This window comes from Canis lupus, chromosome 5 (genome assembly GCF_011100685.1).
Source record: "Canis lupus familiaris isolate Mischka breed German Shepherd chromosome 5, alternate assembly UU_Cfam_GSD_1.0, whole genome shotgun sequence".
Classification (NCBI taxonomy): Eukaryota; Metazoa; Chordata; class Mammalia; order Carnivora; family Canidae; genus Canis; species Canis lupus.
Window position 1 is genome coordinate 67,998,061 of NC_049226.1, and position 23,044 is coordinate 68,021,104.

The 23,044-nt window shown below is 47.3% G+C and overlaps 1 protein-coding gene across 5 annotated transcripts in view; it reads right to left on the reverse strand.

The window, feature by feature from the left end:
- The window catches only part of KIAA0513 (uncharacterized protein KIAA0513 homolog), a 60,811-nt gene that overhangs the window by 18,018 nt on the left and 19,749 nt on the right, over positions 1 to 23,044 (reverse strand). For 4 of the 5 annotated variants that reach the window (XM_038538132.1, XM_038538129.1, XM_038538131.1 and 1 more), the window contains 3 exons: positions 3,056 to 3,528; positions 950 to 1,049; positions 22 to 95 (listed from right to left, as the gene is read on the reverse strand). In XM_038538132.1, the coding sequence (XP_038394060.1) occupies positions 22 to 95; positions 950 to 1,049; positions 3,056 to 3,384 (503 nt within the window). In that variant the 5' untranslated portion in view covers positions 3,385 to 3,528. Of the gene's footprint in view, positions 1 to 21; positions 96 to 949; positions 1,050 to 3,055; positions 3,529 to 15,600; positions 15,861 to 23,044 lie in introns of those variants that run through there. The other variant, XM_038538130.1, reaches the window with a different exon arrangement.

Genomic DNA, 23,044 nt, shown 5'->3' on the forward strand with positions numbered 1-23,044 from the left:
TTGAGTGACAGCATTACTTACTCAAACAAGACGACAGCGAAAGACTGCACCAGGCGGTAGAAGGTTGGCTCCGAGACACACTTGGAGTTGCAGCGCTGTCCAGGAATAGGGCAGACACGTCATGGAGCGAGCAGGTGGTGGAGGCACGCTGTAGCTCAGATGGGTGCTGGGCTTACCATGCTGAGCAGCACTAGACACAGCCCGGCCATGAGCCTGGGACGGGAGCAGCCTCCCCTGCTTCACAGCAGCCAGGACCCTGAGCAGGGCGCTGGCACCAGGGACAACACCACTGCTTGGCAGAGCACAAGCCAACATTTTCCTGCATCTCCTTGAAATTTTAAGAGCTAGGAACACCACACGCTTACCTACACAACACAGAACAGCTTGGAGGGATTAAACCCGCAGATGACAACATGGGAGATTTCTGGAGTGTAGTTATGGGCTGTTTCTCTATTTTTTGCTGATTTGCATTTTCTAATTTCTTTTTGGAAAATAAATTGTGATAAAAAAATACTTTAAAAACTAAGGGCCTAAGCCACTTCAGAAAAAAAAAAAAGCCTACAAGATATTTACCAAAAAATCGTTCTTTTCTGAATTCACATGGCTGTCACTGTCTACATTATCTTTATAAAAACTGAATATTGAGGGTTATTGACTAAAATTAGGCACGGACATTGTCCACATGCTTGCCCTTAAAAAAACAAACTGTTCTGTAATTGCAAGCAGTTTGAAAGACTAGTTTGCTCGCTCATTTTTTCTAGTAGAGGCACTCGGATGAGCGACTTCTCACTTCCCGCTACTCTAGTGAGGTCTTTGGGGAACATCTTTAAGTAAGTTCTACTAGTTTCTCAGCTGGATTGTTTCCCGTGACTCTTTTCTCCAGAGTGGGTGCTGCAGAGGTGGCGGGAATGTGCCACACACCCCTGCGCCTCCCGACGCCGCCCCTCACCTGGGCGCTCACGTATCGAGCAAACCACTCGCGGCCTTTCCCGTTCTCACTGCTACAGTACTCTCCAAACTTGGCTTTCTCCTCCTGGTCCAAGTCCTCCCTGAAAGGAACAGAGGAGGCAAAGCAACTTTGAATCCTCTGGAAGAAATCCAGCCACAGCGGGGAAGAGGCAGGAGAAGGAACAAGGAAGTATGGCACCCTAGGAGCAGATGCCTAACTTACACCAGCTCATCCCACCCTCGGGTGAGCCCATGAGGAATTGGGGTCTTTTCTATCTCAAAGATGAGGAAACTGGCTCAGAGAGGATCAAACACAGCTAGAGAGCAGCAAACAGGAGCTCCATCCAGACTTCCCGGCTCCAAAGCCCAGGCTCTGTCCCTTGCGTCCTGCCTCCAGTGAAGTAGGAGCTCTGACAAAGGTAAGGTGACCGTCTGAGGGCCTGGCTCTCTAGCTCCACTGCCTTCCCATCCACTAGGGCTGAAATCAGCAGAGAACCATCCAGTGAATTCAAGAATCCCTAATCTGCTCAGTCTCAGCAGGACATACTGGCTTTGGTTGGTTATTCTGAAGAGCCAGTCGGCTCACCCCTCTGACAATCCTGGCTGTGTATGTGAGGGATGGAGACTAGGGGACCCTAGGGGGTCACCAATGCCAGGGTGAACAGAATGCTCACCTGACCTTAAACTACTTCTGATCCCTCTTCGTGGGAGGCTAATAATCTGCCCCAGATTTAAAGACAAAATAAAAAAGAAACAGAAGGGCTGAAGATCAATTAGCTCATGCAATTTTTCATTTATTTAAGGTTTTGTAGAAAACATCTTGGTCTCATTTATCCCAAAATACCAACACCAGATGAAATCGGAGAATTTGCCAGCCAGTTTGCAGTGATTTCTGGAATGCTCTTGAAAATGCATCCGGCTCAGTTGTCCATGCTCCATACTGCTGACAGGCTGCCACAAATATAGATTGGCCTTCCTGACAAATTAGCAAGCTTCCATGCTTTCTCCCCTTTCATTAACTGGGTGTGCTCAGAGAAAGCAGACCAATTCCAGTGTTAGTCAAACAAAATTAGGAGGGAGCCACATCTACTGTTCTCCTAGAATGCATTCAAAATCGAACATGAATGTGTTTTTGCAGAGGCCATTATTTGGATTATCACTGAGCTCTCTTCCCTCATCTAACTGCAAAGAAAGCGGACGCACATCTGGAAAAGGCAGACATCCATCTTGCTCAGTTACAAACAAGGGGCCTTAATCATGGTAGGAAATAGTGTACACTATACATGGTGCCAACAGGCAGTCTTATTTCTTCACTAAAACGGAAAATGATCCCTTCATTTGCTTAGCTCCCCACACTGAAGTGTGTGCATGGAGAGTCCAGAGGTTTCGTTGAAATGCAGATTCAGACACAGTGGGTCTGGGTGGGGCCCAAGACTCTGCATTTCTAGCAAGTTCCCATGATGCTGATGCTGTAGGTCTCTACATAAGACAAAGGAGCAGCAAGGCCTCCAATGACCAGTGTGTGGCAGGGATGCAGGGCAAAGCTGACATCTAAAACCCAGGAATTTGGGTTTGCAGGCTCTCCACCCCCATGTTGGGATAGTAACAAGTGTGGGTGGGGGAGCTGGAGGCCCACCCACAGACACCCCCTCCTTAGTCTGATCCCAACCCAACCTCTGCTCCAATTGCCAGGGCTCCCATTTACCCCTTTAAAAACCATAGAAGAAAGGCAAGAAAGAGTAGCAAGGAAGCGTCCCCTTCCTGGCAGTTGCTGGAGGCTTAGCTGCCATGAGCATGGTGAGGAGTATGGGTAACTGAAACCTTTTGGCCTACACACCTCCTGCACTGAAAGTCTGCCAGCAGCAGCGGTGCCCTAACGGAGTATGAGTCTGACAGGGAAGGCTGAGTAGCTAACCTGACATTGCTCAGACACAGGTAAGCAAACTAGAGTCCTGGATTTAGCAGCAAGGATGTGAGCCTATCCTTGGAGTGGCTGGAACCAGGGGTGAGGCTCAGAACCACCCAGGTGGCCCATGGAAGCCTGGGCCCCAGGGGATGCCCTATAAAGGACAGAGCCGGGAGCACAGAGCAGGTCCCAGGGGCTCACCCTCCAGAGAAGATCTTTTCCACGTAGCTGCGCATGAACTCCCGGAGCTCCGGGGCCTCCTCATCCTTGGTGGACTCAGTGCTCTGGTTGGAACAGAAGGACTCGTTGGAAGAGGAGCGGCGGTACTGGTCCCAGGATGGGTGTGAGGGCGACTCGCCCATGTCATTCTCACTGTCCGCAGACTCTGTGGTCTCGCTCTCCGAAGCACCGTCGCCCTGGGAGCTATCCCCATCCTGCAGCTTCGGAGGCAGGGCTTCCAGGGGTGAGGAGGCAGACGGCTCAGTCCCGAAGTCTATCAGTGTGCCCACGGGGACGTCCAGGGCCTCCATGGTTCGGGGAGGCTTCCAGGCTGGAGGGCTGGCAGATGGGATTCCCGCTTGTGTCAGTGGGAGCTGGAGCCCAAGCACATGCGTTGCCTGGGAGTTGTTGGGCACTAGGAGTCTTCGGGGGCAGCTCTCATGGCCCTAAGGCATCTAGAATGGGAGATGTATAAACATTATGACGAGACGGGATGCATAGGGGGAGTACAGCAATGAGAATCCAAACTTCTAGGATTTGGGTCTTTGCTACACGGACATCATTTCCCTACTGTCTACTGTTAAACACCTGGTACATGGTAGGCACTCAATAACTAGTTGTTGAAATAATGAACACATGAATACCAATGATCAGGACTCCTCCAAATTACACTAATAGACTTCAAAGCCACTGCACCTGCTGGGCCCCCCCTGCTCTGGCCTACCAGACTGATGCCAATAAATAAAAAGGCTGGAATCAGAAAATCACCAGGGATACCTCTGCCACTCACTGCCATTAGTGTCAGTGGCCGTGGGAGACGGTTCATCTTGTACATTGGGAAAAGCTGCCTCTGCTCAGCACATGGGCCCCTCACCTCCTGGGCTGGCATCTCTTCTTTCCTGGGCTCCTTTCTGAGGACTCTTCCACTCAAGGCCTAGAACATTCCCAGGCTGCCAGACAGATGTCTCTTTTCCTATCACTCAAACCCTCTCATGGCTTCTGAGCATCTTTTGCTGCCTAGACCCACCCTCTCCTTCCTGCCCTCCCTGCACCATAGCCACCTAGACGATGGCATCTGGCTCACGGGTCTGTTCCTTTTGCCCTCCCCCCTCCCCACTTCATTCCTTCTTCCTGCCTCACCCTGCCCAGATGCTGCTCGCCCCCAGGGTGGACACGGTGCCATCTCTTCAAGGAGCTCACACACGTTCTATTCAAAACTATTCACTGATGGCTGTGTGCACCTCCAGCATTTTATTTACCCCCATTTAGAATTCTGCTTGTTTGATGGGTAGATATTACCATTTCTGTTTATCCCACTGAAGTATAAGCCCCTGGAGCACCTCTGTGGCCATCAAGTTGTCTAGTGCAGTCTCGACTAAGGAAGTATTTGCTGTACATCTGTGAATGGATGGACAGAGCTGCCCATGAATGTATTGGAAGAGCTGGGCAGGGGCAGGGAGGGGAGGGGTGGTCCAGGATGCTGGTGGAACAGCAGCAGAGCTGGGATTAGTCTTTGCATCTAACTAGGTTTCCGAACTGCCATTTCGGGAGTCACCTAACAGTTCTGGGACCCTCCTTCCCCAGCAGTGAGACGCAGACAACTCAGCATGAAGCAAGAGCCCTCCTGATGCATCATCTCCTCCAGGCAAGAGCAACCACAACCTCAAGATTGGTCATGTCCCTCTCCTCACCTCTGCAGACCCCAAATATCTAGGACAACACCTAGCACACAGGTAGCTGCCGACACTGTGGCACTAATGCATCTTCTGAGGGTGATTTGATATTAGATTGCATTTGCTGCCTGTTAAGAGCTTAATGTTCACAAATCGATCATGAGTTCCTCCAAATTCCCCAGCTCAGGATATTTTTAAACACCCTGAGTCAGAAAGATGGAATGGCTGACTCCTTATTGTAGGAGTGGCAACAGTATGCTTTCAGTGGAGTCCTACAAAGCTTGCCTTGGTTCAAAGAAGAGAAGAATGAACCTCCACTCGAAAGAACTGTCTGGGCCAGGGGAGTCACATGGGGTTTTTAGGAGCCAGGAGACAGCACTACCACTCAGAAGACACTGAGGAGATTAAGGAGTGGCAGTCTGGGGCTGCATCAGCCCTGGCTCCCCTCCTGCCACCTGTGCCCCCCGCCTCTGCTCTCTGGGCCAGGGTCTCTCCATCTGAGACACTGTGGTCGAGCTTGAATTCTAATGTCCTTCCAGCCACCATATTCTCAGAACCTCCAAAGCACAGAAAATGACATCTGTAACAACACACTGGGTGTTAAAAACAGAAAATCACACAATAGGAAGATGTTTGCAGTCACTATGATAGGAAAATTGGGTTAATAATATCTGTATTATAAATTCACCCAAATTGAGGGGCACCTGGATTATTTTAAAAAATAAGTAAATAAAATATTCATCCAAATCCAGCTGAAAATTGTGTTCTAATAAGTAACACAAACTACTCAAACAGACAAGGCACATAAGAAGAAATACTATTATTATTATAAATATTTTAAAAGATTTTATTTATTTATTCATGAGAGACACAGAGAGGCAGAGACACAGGCAGAGGGAGAAGCAGGTTCCATGCAGGAAGCCCGATGCAGGACTCGATCCTGAGACTGCAGGATCACATGCTGCTGAGCCACCCAGGCATCCCAGAAATACTATTATTAAACGCTTAGACAATTCTTCAACCTACACTACTAATCACACATGTAGATAGGTCAAGTTGAAACAATTGGGTACCATCTTATACTACTAAATTAGCAAAAATCTCAAAATGCAATCTAAATGCTGGTGAGGTGATTATAAAGTTAATATTCTCAAGCAATCCTGGCAATAGGGATAAATAAGACTCTAGAAAGTTTGTTTGTTTACGTATGTATGTATATAATCTCCACACCTAATGTGAGATTAAAACTCACAATCCCAGATAGAGTTGTATGCTCTTCCAACTGAGCCAGCCAGGCATACCTAGAAACTATTTTTTTATAATTTTCATTTTTTTATCCTCTGATCTAGGAATTCAAAGGCTTGAAATTTATCCTAAGGAAATAATACAGAACACTCAAAACTGGTTACATGGATAAAAATGCTCCTTGTAACAGTATTTCTAATCCTGATAAACTGGGGAAATCTAAATATAGAAAACTGGCAAATAAATTCTAACAATTTGATGCAACAGTAATCAGTGAATGATGCAGTAAACAATCAGAGCATGAGTGAATGATGTTCATGTCAGATAAGTAAACAAAATAACCTGTGTAGTCAACAAATATTTACTGAATCCCATGGCATGCCATCCTTTGGTCTGGGTGCTGGGAATACTGTAGTGCATAGTGCATGAGTTTTAACTTTCTTATAATAACAATAAAGCATATGTACAAAGAGGGCTGGAAAAGAAGATAGAAGCTTATTATAGTCCTAGCACTGGGGTAATTTTTCCTTTTGATTTTGTTCTTGATCAGAATGATACAGTTTGCAATAAATAAATATTCAGAGGGAAAAGGAAACAAATTTCTGTATCTTGAAACAGTTTCAAGCAGTCAGAAGGGCTGCATCTTTTCATGCCAGGATCAGGACTGCAAGATCAGAGCAAATTATCACGGCTATTTCTGATCCAGCCTGAGGCTGGCAAGCGGCTCTCCTAGCATCCCCCTCGCTCAAAATTCTGAGAGTGTGTGAGTCATCCTTTCCCAGAAGCCTCCTCTGTGGGCTCAGGAAGGGGGAACAAAGTGAGAGGCCTGATGGTAGGGGAGAAAGAGGTGGGGGAAGACCCGGTCCAGGGTGTGTGAGGGTACCGTGGGCTGCAGCGTCCAGGCCCAGGCCCCGTGCAGAAGAGAGCACCATCACCACACACGCTGCTGTCCCCTGGCCACCTCAGCCCAGGGGTCTCATCTCTCTTGGGGGAGAAGACAGGGGTACAAGTCTGTTCACGCAGCTGAGACACCAGGGTGAAGCAGTCATTTGTGGGTAAGGGCCTTGAAAGCACCCCACTGTCTTCCTTCAAGAAGGAAACATAATTATGGGCCTCCATGCAGGACAGGGTAACAGTCACTCTGTCATCACATGCCTCTTGTGACTACCTGCGTGAGGCCAGCCAGAGAACACAAAGGAAGTGGGCCCAGGAGGAATCAATCCCACTGTCCCTACCAGAGCCGGCCAGGTGCTACACTCAGGAATGTAGGCCCAGCGGTACAAGACCTAAAGAGCTCTCCAAAGAATTGCTGAAATGCACTACACGAAACCTTCCAATTCTTCAATACTGGCAACTAATTTAAATTTATTTCAAAACACATCTGTGGATTGCACCCCAATCCCTTTGACTTATTCTATGTGCAAGGAAGCTCCCAAACCCAATGCAGGGCCACAGACTCTAAGACTCAGGGTTTTAAATCACAGCAGGACATTTGCAACTACAGACTTTGCATATTAAAATGCTTTGCTATAGCCTGGAAGCAGAACAAAACTTGCTGCAATTGTACTTTTACAATGTACGTCCTGGGCCTTACAGCACAGCTTTCTCCCAACCAAATTAGGCTAAAATTCTAAGTAAACCTATAACACAAAGGCCTTAACCACCCACCTGCTCAACAAGTATTTCTTTTCTTAAGTAGGCTTTACACCCAATGTGGGGCCTCATGACTCAAGGTCATGAGTTCTACTGACTGAGCCAGCCAGGGACCTCTCAATAATATTTATTGAGCAGCTACTGTGCATCAGCTAGTGTGTCAGCAGCTGGAAATACAGTTGTGAACAAAGCTGTAAGGAGCATCTGGTTGTGTGTGTGGGGGGCACACAGGGTAAGAGATGGAGTGGTAGAGGGTGGGTAAGGGCAGGGGGAGGGTAAGAGACCGTTAATAAAATGGAAATCCTAACAAGAACTTACAGTGGCACCGAGTACTATGTAGAGTCTCCAGGCAATGTCTCTGAGAGCCCTGAAAAAAAGGGCTTCTTTGCACTGGGAATCAGGGAGGCAGATATGAGCTGAGGAGAAGGAAGGATCGCCAAGAAGACTCAAGGGTCCTCTGACAGGAGAGAGATCTGGGCAGAGGGAATAGTCTGGACAGACGCCCTGGGCAGCAATGACTTTGGAAGGTTCAGGAACCAGGAGGCTAATGAGGCGAAAGTAGCTGCTCATGGAGAAGAAGCTGGCAGGACATGCAGGGAAGGCTTGCCAGCCCACCGCTGGAGTCTGGGCTGATGGGCACCCATGGGAGGAGGTCAAGTACAGGCAGCTGCATGCACAGGACAGGAGTAGGGGGGCGGGGGGAGGCAGAGGCTGGCCAAGGTGGTCACATTCTGGTGGGAGGCTTTCTGACCCCCTCACCTCCACCCCCACTCCCCCAAGCCTTTTCCTGCCACTGAGTCCCCAGTTGCAGAAGGAACTTGCAGGAGACTGCCTTCTTGTGGCTGTTCAGCCACATCCCCAGGGGCCTTTGCTCAAACTCTGATTTCCCCAAAACCCCAGAGCAACCAGAGCCAGGACTTCTCTAGCAGGTTGACCTTGAGCAATCAGATGAGGCTCCCTGGGCAAGAATCCAGAACTTTCTGTAACTCTGCCCCTTGCCATCCACCTCAGACAAATCCGTCTCTTTTAGAGTCCCCAAGAGCTAGCAGACATGCTGTTCTAACCACAAAGAGAGAAGGGCCTGCAAAGCCTTGTTCGCTCAGCGTTCCTAACATGCTGGCTCATACTTGTGTCCATCCATCTCATCTCTCATCTCAGGACACTAGTACATTAAGGCTCAGAGACTAACTCCCAAGCATACAAATAGGAAGTGACAGTGGGCATAATCCAGTCGCAGCCAACCTGCAAGCCCCTGCTCTTGACTACCATGTTGCCCCTACAGCTATCTCTTTGGTGTTCCCTTGGAGCTACGTTTCTGCTGGGTCAGGGCTTTGCACGTTACTAAGGCTGACAATGGGTGCTACCATATTACCTTCCCCCAAGCCTGGACCATGGCCATATATATTCAGTGGGCTTTATGTCTGCTTCTTCCTTTCAACTGTAAGGTCAAAACACCACCTACCCTCTGGGATTCAGAGCTCTGACTCATTTGCTTCACTCTGGGTCAAGCATGGGGCAGTGTTCAAGGAAGGGCAGACCCACTCTGCAGATGAGGGAACTGGGACCTATGAGGCTGTGTCTCAGCAGCCAGAACTTCAAAGCCCTAGCCTTTGACAAAGGCATATGGCTTAGTACTTTGCCTAATGACTGGCCCAAAGAAAGCCAGCCGCCTGCCTTGGGTTCCAGCTCCACTCAGACTCACACCGGAAGTCAATTAAAAAAATTATTTTTAAGCCATCTTTGCACTCAGCGTGGGGTCTGAACCCACAACTCTGAGATCAAGAGATGCACATTCCACTGGCTGGGCCAGCCAGGCTGCCCTGGGAAAGTCATTTGAATCAGTACCAATTCCTATTTTTGGAAAATGTGAATGTGAATTTTTCTTTACCCAGACTCATTTGGAGTATTGTCAAGATAAAGGAGATAACACACGGCAGGTCTCACGGAAATGTGTTACTGTCCTCCTGGCCCATGAGGAGGAGCCGAATGAGAGCCCTGCCACGGCAAGGTCGAGACAGCTGAGGGAGGACACAGAAGCTGATACTATCAGAACAGTCTATACTTTCCAAGGCACAAAAGTACATAAAAACATTGTTTTGGACCACACCATCAAGCTGCTGGGCAAGTACTATGTTTTTATTGCCACTTTAGAGATGAGAAGTCTGGGGCTGGGGGAAACAGGTGCATGGCTAGAGGGGTCACCTGCTGGGGGGGGGGTTGTAGAGCAGGAACACCTACTGTTCTAGGAGTAGAGGTCAAAGGTCCCTCATAGCTTCCTACCTGAGCTTCTGCTACATTTTGACCTCTCTCCAGCTGTAAGGTGAACATATACTTGCTGGAACCTCACAGTAAGTAGTGAGCTAACCTCCCCACAGAAAATCCACCTTGCTTTGCCTAAGGGTTGCAGACGGCCAGGTCAAATCAGGAAGAACTGCACATCCCTGCCCAATGTTGATTACTGAAAGTCCTTGACTCTGAGACTCAAGTCATAAGACTTTCAACCCCATCTGCCTTATGCAAAGGTACTGTCCAAACACAGAGAAGGTGAGGGTCCTGGATGTGAAGCAGAAGGTAAATAACTCTCCCCTGCAGTCATTAGACTCACATAAACTCTGGGATTCAACCCCTGAAGGGTGGTTTACCCCACACATCTGGGCATCCTTCTGCATTCAGGTAGCCTTCTTTGCCTAATATCAACTGGATGCCCTCTATGGCTTTCTAGTAAATCATGTTCAGAAAACACACCTGAAGGGGGCGCCTAGGTAGCTCTGCCAGTTAAGCATTTGCCTTTGGCTCAGGTCATGATCTCGGCCTTGATACTAAACCCACATCGGCCTCCCTGCTCAGTGGAGAGTCTGCTTCTCCCTTGCCCTATCCCTCTGCCCTCCCTCTGCTTGTGCTCTCTCAAATAATTGGATAAAATCTTTAAAAAGGGGGGCACACCTAGGTGGCTCAGTGGTTGAGCCTCTGCTTTCAGCTCAGGCATGATCCTGGGGTCCTGGTATCCCCAGCAGGGATCTGGCTTCTCCCTCTGCCTGTGTCTCTGCCTCTCTCTGTGTCTCTTATGAATAGATAAATAAAATCTTAAAAAAAAAAAAAAAAAGGAAACAAGAAAATACACCCAAAGAACCCCAGAAAAGTGTCTTTTCTTCCTCTGTGGTTGTGGATATAGGGTGTGTTAAAGCATCTGACTACATAAGCCATGATGGAAGGAGGCCAGTGACCCTTAGCCCATCCACACTAGGTCAGGAATGGTGCCAGGACTCAGTCAGGAATAGGGCCAGAGCTCACCCAGGGGCAGCAGAAAGTAAGTCCAACAGCATCTTCAGACTTGGGCACTGCATTCTTTTCTGCAGCCACATCTTAGCTGAATGCTGCCCACAGTTAGAGGAGACAGCCCAGATAAGGGGATGCCCTCAATCCTCACCACATAAGATAGAGCCCAAAGAGCTGAGCAAGGATGCTTTTAACCTGAAGCTGTGGTTCCCAAACTGGTGCCAGGGCACCCAAGGATATTTGAACAAATTCACAGGGGTGCTGTAGGATATTTCAATATTTCAAGGAAAACATAGCAATACTCGACATCTTCCAGACACGGACTGAACGACTAGCTCAAAGTAGCTCACAGTTTCACCATTAGGTCATGCTGTATTCCTTTCTATGACCTTGTATCTTTGTGAAGTTGAATTTTCTGCAGTTTGCCACAATAAAAAGCAATTTGGAACAAGAAAATCAAATAGAATGTCCTGAATTGTCCATAAGCTGGGAAAGCACCCAGGGAGCCTTCCTGTCTGTTCAGATGAGCCAGCTTCAAAGGTTGTTGCCTCTTACCATATCTACTAACATCCCAAAAATCAATATGGAACAAGAAAAGAGAACGGCCATGTACAACAAAGAATGAAACAAAAAATAGCTTTTAAATGGTGTAGTATGCTGAGCAGTGGTCCCCCAAAGGTGCTCACGTCCTCATCCCCAGAACCTACAAATACATGAGCTGACATGGCAAAGGGACTTTGCAGGTATGATTAAGTGTGGTGCCTTGGGATGATCCTGGGGTGCCCATCATAATCACAAGGTTCCTTAGAAGGGAGAGGTAGGAGGGTCAGAGTCAGGGAGGGAGCAGGAGTGATGCTCTGCTGCTGGTTTTGCAGCTGGAGGAGGGGTTGTCAACCAAGGAATTCAGGTGCTTCTAGAATCTGGAAAACTCAAGGGTAAGAGTCTCCTCTGGGGCCTCTAGAAGGAACTTGTCCTGCTCACACCTTGACATTAGCCCCATCAGACTAATTCTGAATCTCCATCCCCAGAAGTGTATGTAGGACAGTAAATGTGTGAGATTTGTTAAATCAGCTGTAGGAAACTAACCAAGACAGCTAGTATGTTGTTAGGACCTAAAGACTCACTGAAGTGCCCAGTACTTGCTTTAGCCTAGGAGTGTCGGGACAAAACGAGTGAGACACTAAGGTGCCAGGAGTGTGGGGACCTCCGGGCCTGGGCCTGTGCCCAAGCCAAATCCCTCGTCTGCCACCGGAGCTCAAACCCGACACAGGCTGCATATGGATCCCTGTGAAACTGATGCTTCCCAGCATCAAGTCAAGCTTGTGGGGATCATCCGGTTTCCATCTCCCTCCACCATGAACATATCATTAGACAAAGGTCTAGAGACAGAAGGGGGGATAAAATCTCTCGTCGCCACCATGCCTACAAATCCCATCTCCTTTCTGTGTATTCCCTTCTAGCGCTCGTGCTTATACCATATCCATGCCAAGGAAAGTCTGAATGTTTGCTGTGTACCTGGTGCCTGGCTGTCCCTCTCTCATCTGCAAACATGCAGGTGACCTCACTGAGAGTCTTCTCTGGTCCCCCAAAGAGTGTTTTATTTCAAGTTGGCCTACCAGCAGGTCAAAAGGGTTTGGCAGGAACAAGGTGAGACAAATCCTTGGCTAAGATTTCTGGTCTCTGGGGCTGTCCTGAAACAGGCGAACCTGATCACTTTATGAGGTTACTGTCACCTGGTTTTCTTCCACTATTGTAAGATATAATAATGGATAGTTTCCAGGAAAACGGTGCCTATTGAAACTGCTGGAGTGGAGGAAAGGGAGAAGGGAGACAAAGCTAAATGCAATCATCCTGTAGAGAAAGGCGCTGCTGGGAACACCAAAGAGTTGAAAGAGTAAATCACCAAGGTTATCCGGAAGCCCCAGGAGCTGCTGTTTCCCCGTCCCCTCCCCCACCCGCCTGCCACAAATAATCAGCCTCAGGGCCAGGGCTCTCTCTTCCTGCTCAGGCGGCATTTGCTCCACACACTCCTTGCTCCCAGGCTTGCCTCGCCCCCTAGAGTCTTGAGTCAGAGAAGGGCCCCAGTGGGCTAGCCTGGGGCAGGCTGCAGTGAGGAAGCCCCCTGAACCCCTCTGCACAGCTAGGCCCTCCAGTGCCCCAGCCAGAGGTCAGACACTAGCCCAGGCTGGTAAAAACACACTTCCTGTTGCTCAGAACCTCTCGCACCATGAGACCACAACAAGGACTCTATCTGCTTCTGTGAGGGGCTGAGCAGCTCAGCCCTTGGGCTCCTGACAAATAAATTTGCTCATCACCTTCTGGCTGGGTGATAACTGACTTTGCCTCTGAACCAGGAAGAGAGTTTTGGGCTGTTTGGAGCTACACAGCAATAGTCATTCTAGAGAATGAATGCATATCAAATATGAAATGTCAACGATGTCCTTTTAGAGGTCACTGCAGTCAGGCAGCTGCTCAGACACAGATTTATACCTAGTCAGTGTGGATCTAGGGCAACTTACAGGTCCATGGAATCAACAACAACAATAACAAAACCCATTACCAAAGTCGGGGAAGGAGCTTAGTGGAGTTTCTAAAAGCAAAATAAAAATAGGGAAGCAAAAAAAATAGGCAGCAAAAGCAAAATAGGGAAGCATACTGGGTTATACAATTTTTTTCATTCCGACATTCATCTGCAGAGTAACTTTTTCCAGACACTGAATTTAAAAGTGAAATTGTCAAGAAAGTCCCCGTATGAAAAACGCTGATTGTAACGAGGTATGTAAAAGACCTGTAAAAGTTACAAGGCTCCGTAAAAGAAGCAGAGGTGTTGAAACATACATTTTTAAATAACTCTTAAAAAGTCTGAAGGCATGCACTAACTCGGCTGGGCACAGGCGTTTGGCTGGAGCACACTACCAGGGTGAAGATAAGGCATTCCTGGTGATACAGGGTGAAGTGTCGTGAACCTGAAGACATTGTAATTAATGCGCCCACGAGGGCCCCTCTCCCTCAAATACTAGATGCCCCAGAGGGCTTTTGGCAAAGCACCAGATCACCCATGATTCTGAAGGGCCAACGTTCTGATTTGATAACCAAAACAGGATCCACGTGCTGCCATTCCCAGGGGGGAGAGGACTGTCATTCTGCTGGTTCACTCCCTCAGACACAGACAGCAGTGGAACTTGAGGTGGCTGCAGGGGACACAGCTCCCACTGCATCTCTGCAGCCATGTGCAGGCACGCCTGGCTCCCACCAGGATGGCAACCCTCTACAAGGGTCCACGTCTGAGCCGGGCACCTGGCAGGAATGCTCTGACTCCAGACTGTCCAGGAGACTCTCCAGTTGGCTGAGTCTCTTCATGGCCAGGGTTAGTGACCTCAGGACTGCACTCCCCCACAAGAGTCTCCCTGTGAGTCAGCAGCCTAGTCTGCTTTCATCGCTATAGGGTTCTCAAGACCAGAACAGGGCCAGGCACATAACTGCTCAGTGAAGATCTGCTGTTGCAGGAATCTCACAGGTCAGAGTTCAAAGGTGATCACAGGTCACAGGCTGCATGTGTCAATTCAGCTGGCCCACCCACCCGGTCCTAATCACCCACACATACTTCCACCAAGGCCCTTGGCCTCTGTGAAGGAAGCTGAAGGAAGACTGTCCGAAAAAAATGCCACTGCCCTTGTTTTTACAACAGGAGAGCAGGAAAAGCTGTAGGATCACTACTGACCTTTCAGTCAATAAACCGCATAAGCCCTGCCCTGAAGCCATTCTTTGAAGCTGCCTGGGGAGACTGCACAATTCCTGACCTCCATGGGCTTCCAACATATCCCAGGAGATGAAGAAAATGCATTCCACAATCCGACGGAAACAAAACTGTTTTCTGCGTAGGTGCAAAGAAGAGTAATTTGCAGACCCCCTCTTGACAAAATGCACACCTGGCAGGGAGAGTAAGATGAGTATCTAATTGTGCCGACAGGCAGGGGGCGCCAGCACCACGACAGGGTATGTGGGTTGGAAGACACAGGCTCAGAAGAAGCAAGACCAGGGGATCCCTGGGTGGCTCAGCGGTTTAGCGCCTGCCTTCCGCCCAGGGTGTGATCCTGGAGGCTCAGGGTGTGATCCTGGAGTCCCAGGATTGAGTCCTGCATCGGGCTCCCTGCATGGAGCCTGCTTCTCCCTCTGCCTATGTCTCTGCCTCTCTCTCTCTCTCTCTGTCTCTGTCTCTCATGAATAAATAAATAAAATCTTAAAAAAAAAAAAAAAAGACCACATCCAACAGCAAGGGGCTTCTCAGAAGGCTGGGTTGATTTCTGCTACTTAGAGACCAGAAGAGGAAAGAGAAGAGCCCTCAGAGAGTCCTGGCATCTCTGATGGGGCGGCCTGTGGAACACCATGAGCTACCACCACAGTGTGGCCCTGGGGGGTAACTTCATACTGTTTTACCCAAATCTGATACCAGAGGCTTCCAAGGCATTTGGAATTGATGGGCAACATGCCCAGAGGTGGCCACCGAGAGGTGGACTTTTTAGTATATCACTGATGGGAAGAGCACAGGGTGAAGGTCTGGGGAGAGGCAGAGGCGCCTGTGGCCATTTAGAATCCACATTCTGGATCCTGGATTCCAACCACAGACCCTCATGTCATCCATCCCAACACAACTCTCAGCTTGCCTGAGCTAGGACATACCTGGCATCAAAACTGGATGGCTGTAGCTCCCCAGAATCCAGGCTAGAAATGCACTTGGGGGTCAAGAGGCAGGAGCACAGGTAAAGCTGAGGACCACTCAGAGGGCAGAGGAGGGCAAAAGCTGAGTGCTGGTGAGAGGCACAGCCGTGCAGGAAAGAGGTGTGGGAAAAGAGGGGCACAGAGGGGCAGCCCCGGTGGCGCAGCAGTTTGGCGCTGCCTGCGGCCTGGGGTGTGATCCTGGAGACCTGGGATTGAGTCCCACGTCGGGCTCCCTGCGTGGAGCCTGCTTTTCGCTCTGCCTGTGTCTCTGCCTCTTTCTCTCTGTGTCTGTGAATAAATAAATAAAATCTTAAAAAAAAAAAAAAAAAAGAGGGGCACAAGGTCGGTCCAAAGCCTGGCACTATGCACCAGTTTAGGGGATTTTAATGGGGTAAGAGGCCACTCTGATCAAGGAGACTGGAACTGAGTGCATGGCTGCCACAGTGAAGAGTTACAACTCCTAGCCTTTGCAGGGGAAGCCTCCACCATCCCTCATCTCTGAAGAAGTGAAGATGACAGGTGGGGGAGATGACAGGGACAAGTGTCAACCTCACTTCTAGAAGGGAAGGCAGTAGACACTGTGAATAGATTAAGTGGGATAAGCATGCCAGGGAGTCTCTATTGGTTACTAATAAGACAGCTCTGTGAGCACTGAGAGAGGCAAGTAGTGAGGACCAAGGTCACACTTGGAGCCAACCTGATCTCTGTCACTGTGTTTTTTACACACTCATAGATCCAGGGGAAATTGCAAATTGTATGCTGGGGTTTACTTTCAGCAAGGCACGTGGCAAACTTCATTACAGCTTTGAGGACAATGAAATGGACAAATGTAGCCCGAATGTTGTGTAAATTAGGTGGATCTATAAAGGCTATATTTCGTTGCCCTGAAATGCACTTTTCTTGCATTTTAATATCTCTGAAATTGGATGCCTCATCATTGCTCTTAGGCAGGCTTATCATGATCCATTGTCACCATGCAGAGACAAGAATGGACCCTCTTTTATTTTTCAAAGTAATTAAAGAAATTCAAAAAGTGCATAAATCAAAATTGTGTCACTCACTGAATTCTCACAAAGTGAATACTCCTATGTAACCACCCCACCTCAAGTAGTAGAGCATGATCAGTCCTCCTTATTCCTTCTCCCTGGTTCTTCCTTAGTCCCCAAAGGGACACAGATGGGGTGCTCCATAAAGAGCATGCTGATGGCACAGAGGATAGTTTACAGAAACCCATGTACTTTAGAAGGATATTTTTACAGAAACCATGTACTTCTGAATGTAAACAAGTTTTAGAAGGACTTTAAGCAACTTGTTTTGTTTACATTTTCCTCCTTGTAATGGATCAAGTGATACTGGATAATAATCTGTGTCTAAGTAATTGTAAAGGTATTCTTTCAATAAGGACAGAATAAAAAGTCTAAGTGATTAGAAAGTGTTGTGTGTCAGTACAAATGGCAGTGTTTAATCTTTCTTCACTGTGCATAAAATAATGGTGGGTCTTACAGGTGATGAGGTTTTAAATTCGATGAAATATGGTAGTGGGCTGCAGTACTCAACAGTGACCCTGGAAAGGTCACTAACGGGCAAGGGACTCCAGTCCAGGCTCTACCTGACACCTTCATTAATTACTCAAATTGAAAGCAAATCACATGGTGGTGGAGAATGTGTAGCATCTAAAGTCAGAGGGATGGTTAACACAGAGAATGACACAATCAGACCCAAAAAGCTTGCAGTAGATGTCAATGTTGAGCTGAGTCTTAAAAGGCACCTCTGGATTCACTGAGCATCTGCTGAGTGCTTTCCATGTGCCAGGCATGATGTGGCAGCAAAGGGTAACGACAATGTGGTTTCTGCCCTTGAATAACTCATAAATTATTAGTGAGGGCATCTGACATTTCAGCACAAACTTGCACAAGCCCAGTACCAGGAGGCGCTGCGCTCATGATGAGTCTATGTGTTTGACACTAATAACAAACTCCCTAGAGACCTCCAGCTGCATTGATGAAAGCAAACTAACCCAAAACAGAAGCAGTAGCTCCGCCCCTACACCCTGCTTCCACTGGTCGGGCTGCTCCCAGAATGTTTTGCCCAATCCCACACCTGGAAAGGAATGGTCAGCTCCTCTTATGGCAGCAATACTGAGTACACACGTCCAAGAACTCACATGCATTGCTCTCCTCAATCATTAAGTCCAAAGAAACCCACGAGGATTCCTTGTTTGGGAAAAAAAAAATAATACATTTGCAAAGGCATTTTAATTCAATAAAGGCATGCTTGTTAAGACTTAAAAAAAAAAAAAAAAAAAAAAAAGGAGAGAGCCATTGAGGATCTGGAGAACATCCAAAAAAATAAAGATGAAAATGAAAGCCCACCTGATGACCATGTCACATGAGCAATAGTGAGAAAGTGGAAGAAACTTACCCTGAGAATAACCCAGGGGACAGGATAGGAGTCTTCAAATTTGTGAGGAGTGGGCACCTAACCAAGGGCCAGATTATTTCTATGTGGCTCCAGAGGGAAGAGTGAATCTTAGGGTGGAGGCCCACCAAGGCTGCAGTCTCCACTACCAGAACAGTACCCTCAGTCCCGTTTCTAGGGCAGCCAGCAGAGGGTGGACGTCTGCTCGTCAGCAGGTTATCCACAGGAGAGGCCATTGGACCTCCAGGGTTCCTGCCACTGGCATTCTGAGATAACGTTTTATGACACTTAATGCAGGCTTTACCCCACTGCAGCTGCTATAAAGCTTCTATCCAAAGAGGACTCGTATTTTATGACCTCCAGGAAGAAAGAAACATCTAACACGTCCACAGTTCACAGAAAAAAGAGATAAGGGACCATCTGCTGGTTCCACAGTGTGGTGAGAGAGTGAGATGGGTTCAGTTCTCCACAAAGCCCTCCCCAACAAAACCATGACTCTACTGTGTCAATTTTCAATCCACCATGACAGGCCAGGTGCTGTGCTAAGTGCTGGGAATAGAGCCGTGGAAGACACAAATTTCCTGCCTCACGGAGCTTGCAAAAGGCTCCAGAACAAATCCCATTTCACCACGTTGCCAAAAAAACCAAAGGGTTCAGGAATTCTGTTAGCCACAAGTGGATTAGGGAGGGAGAGAAAGGGGACTAGGGTTGCCCACCAAAGGCTCCTCCATGGTCAAAGCCTTTAGACTTCTTAGTTCTTCAAAAGTCATCCCGAGTCTCAACTCAAAAGTCACCTCACACAAGCATCTGGATGTACATTTTGCACTTTTGCTAATGTTTCACTCATCCTAGGCAACCTCTTCATGAACTGGTGAGCCCTCCAGTTTAAGGCAACAAGGAGGAATCTGGATACAGGGGTTTCCTCTTAATTTTCACTATTGATTTATTGAGTTGGTTCCACTATAAGCAAATGTTAGAAATTACTGCAAAGCGCATCCCTCCCTTGGTGAGCAGCTATATTTCTTTAATAAAAGAAGAATACAGCTAACAATTTGGTGACAGCTGGATTCAATTTGGATATAGACTGACTTGGCCTTCCATCCCTTCGGGTAATTTGACAAAATAAATCCGTACTGCTCCCACCCCTGGTATGGAGATAGCCAAACTTAATCACTGGATTGGGCTGGGCTCCACACTTTGTCCCTTTCCAAAGAAGCTGGGGCAGTGGGGAGGGGAGCAGTTGGTGGGGAAGGACAGAACTGAACAGACATGCATTTTCTTTGGGCTTGGTGCTTTGCTCCATTGGCCCCAGTGAAGAAGTGTGCACACTGGACATCTGTGTCTCTGGAAGAGAAGGCTCTGGGCAAATCTTCCTGGATGTGGTTCACCTGGCCGGCCAGGTCACCTCTGGCTCACGGTCAAGGTGCTCTCTGCAATCTGGAGCTGGTCAAGGCTGCCCACACAGCTCTCCAGTGGCCACATGCAGAGGGGATACTGCCACTATTCAAGAGCAACCTGGCACAAGCATTCGGTTGTTGGCCTCGTCAAGACACAACTTCATCTGGCTGGTTTCCTTGCTCTCTCTTGCTTTCTCTCTTCCACCCTCTGTTTCTCTCTCTCTCTCTCTCTCTCTCTCTCTCACACACACACACACACACACACACACACCCTATGCTTTTGTTAATGCTTTCTTCACTTCCCTATACACACCACCCACCTCCCTCTGGCTAGATCTCTTGGCACACCTCAAACCTGCTCTTCAACATGGAGAAATCTGAAATGTGTTAATGTGTTATGCTGGTTGCTTCTATAGGTCATTTGCGATCTTTTGAAATGCTCTTTAATGTTGAAACATGTTTGACAATACCTTAAAAGTCTATTTAATTTATGCTAAGGAAATGACCCAAGAGATGGCCAGGGAACCTCCACGCAGCACAATTTAAAACAGCAAAAGAAGTAGCAGTAGCCTAAATGCTCAACGAGAAGAACTTGGTAAATTCTGTTACATTGATTCTGGCACTTCGTCCAAGTGTCACGGAGGACCATGATGACAACATAGCATCGTGAAAATGCTCACGTTACATGAAATGAAAATGGAAAAACCAAGACTTACATTATTCTGTGATGACAACTATGAAAAAACAATGCAGGACAATGCCACAGCTATCCTGTCCACCCTACGCCGTTGCTACCAACATCAAATGAGCGAATAAAGCAACAACAACAAAAGGTTAAATAAAAAGGTTAAATAAAAAAAGGTTAATTAATATTAATGCCACATTCTGAGTGGCATTAATATTAGACATTTGAAGAACGTTCAGGGCACGGGCCAAGAGGGAAATGGAAACTCTGAAGATCAGATCAACATCAGAGATGTGAGAAAGAGGCCACTTCAAAAGTTCTGCTCTACAATTTACAGACAGTCTTTGCTTTCATCTGTGTCAGTGTGAGCAGGCGGAAATTCAGTGAGATAGTTACTGGTATCAATAGGCCACTCATTCAGAAAGTCTTAGCAAAGCAAGAGTTATGCTTGCAATCAAGAGCAGATCAGATTCTGCAGCATGCGGCTGAACACAGGGGACAGCCTGGGCACAGACGGTGGGAATCCCAGAGTACAGACTCCTCACTCACAGAGAAGTCTTCCTTTGCTTCTCCATGGGTACCTTTCCTAGCACTCAGTGTCAAGGAGGAATAAAGCTCATTTATTTACAGTCAAACCAAACAATCACTGGAACCCAGCAGCCTGAGTGGGTGCCGAGAACCCATCTGTCTCTGTAAAGGCAGATGCATGAGGCTGGGGGTGAGGAAATCTCAGGGGAGGTGCCCCGTGAGTCCTTCATGGGACCCTGCCTATCAGCTGCTTCTGTTACCAACTACCTACTCCTTCGACCTTTATTTTTCCACACAAACCACAATTTTCCTGCCCCAGTTACATCCCTACTTCCTCATTCCTTTGTTTAAACCAGATTTCTTTGTTGAATGCCTCTACAACACATGCCTTCTGGCTTCCTGGTGGTTCTGAATGAGATGAGGGTGAGTACACCCCACCCAGCCTCACCCACTGAATGTGGCTATAATACCCGGGCAGAGTGACCTGAGCAGCTATTTGACATCCCTGAAAAGGAAACAGTAGCAGGTAGATGAGGGAAGACAACAGAATTTAAGACACCACCAAAATGGCGGTGAGTCTGCCATCTGCCTATGACAGGACCCCCACCTGGACTAACTACAACCTGACACCTAAAAGGGGGCCTCCCTGCAGACAGCAGAGATCCAGAGACAGCCATCCCATCCTGCTTCAGGAGCAGGAACAGGGTCCCTAATTCTCAGAAACAGCCAAATCTCAGAGTTTTTCCTCTCTTCATGCCTCTGTCTTGGCTCTCTTGCACCTAGCCTCCCCCCCCCCCCCCCCCAGCAGCTCTGCAGTAGCAGTGACAACAGCTGCAGAAGAGGGAACCTTCCGTTCCCAAGGGAGAAGCTGTATTCTGAAGAGGCTGACAATCCTACTGGATTGTTCTCTTGATTCTCCTCTTTTTAGTCACAGAGGTGAGCTAAGTTGTAAGGAGAGTGTAGCAGAAGAGAAGTAGCACCCCTGCATTTTGGCTGAAGGACCTAAGGGGACGAGGAGGTCCCTGAAACTGGAAGTACTTGGGAGATTGTGAAGAGGGAGGAGCTCAGGGGAACAACCCCATAAAACTGTTTATGAGGTCCTGGGCTCACCCTAGAGCTGCATGTGTATATATATATATATATATATATATATATATATATATATATATATATAAAATACACATTATATATATATAATCCTCAACAGCATATCCTAGATATTGAGTGCTGAGGTTCAGGAGAGACCATGGGCCACCCCATGGCCAGTGGGGCAGATCTAAAGAGTACTATGAAGTCACTGAAAACACAACTGATACTGAAGCCACGAAGGCAAGTAGGGACTCAGAATCTGAGTGCCTGCTAAAACAGAGACAGCAACATTCTCTGTGGAATTTAAACAAGGGCCAGGGTCTCATTATGTAATATCCAAATATTCAGAACCAATCCAAAATTACTCAACGTACAAAGAACCAGGAAAACTCTCAACTCACAAGGAAAAAGATAATCAAAAGATGCCAATGCCAAGGTGACACAATTATTGAAATTAGCTAAGACTTCAAAGCAGTTATTATTTTCAAAAAATGCTCCAACGTAAGGAGTTTTTGGAAGGAAGGGAATGTTAAAAGGTTTCAGCAAAGAAACTGAAAATATAAAAAAAGGTTAAATGGAAATTCCAAAACTAAAAAAAATACAGTAACTGGAAGATTAAAACCCACCAGATAGACCCAGTAGCAGAATGGATATGACAAAGGTAAGAGTCAGTGAATGCAATAACAGATCAATGAAAATGATGTAATGTGAATAAGAAAAATTACATTAAAAAAATGAACAAAGCCCTGAGGACTTGTGGGACAATTTACTAACAGAGGTAACATTTATGTCATTACAGTCCCAGAAGGCAAGAAAGAAGGCAGTACCAAAAAATAATAATAATAAATAAATAAATTGAGGCAATAATGACTGAAACTCTCCAAATCTGGCAAAGGACATAAGCCTTCTGACTTGAGCAGCAACATTAACACACACAAAAAAGATTAAATCCAAAGAGATCCACAGCCATGGCCATCATAATACAACTGATGAACACTCAAGACAGAGAACACATCTTGAAAGGAACCAGAGAAATGGAATGCATTACTCATGGGGGAAGAAGGGTTTGGTTGTAGATTTCTCAACAGAAACTGGGACAGCCAGAAGGAGGTGAAACATCACTTCTTAGGTGCTGAAAGAAAAGAACTGCCAGTCTAGAATTCTACCTCCACAAAAAAAAAAAAAAAAAAAAAAAAAAGCTTCTGGAATGAAGGCAAAGTGAAAACGTTTGCTGCCAGCAGACCTGCTTAGTAGGAAGTTATAAAGAAACTTCTTTAGACAGAGGGTA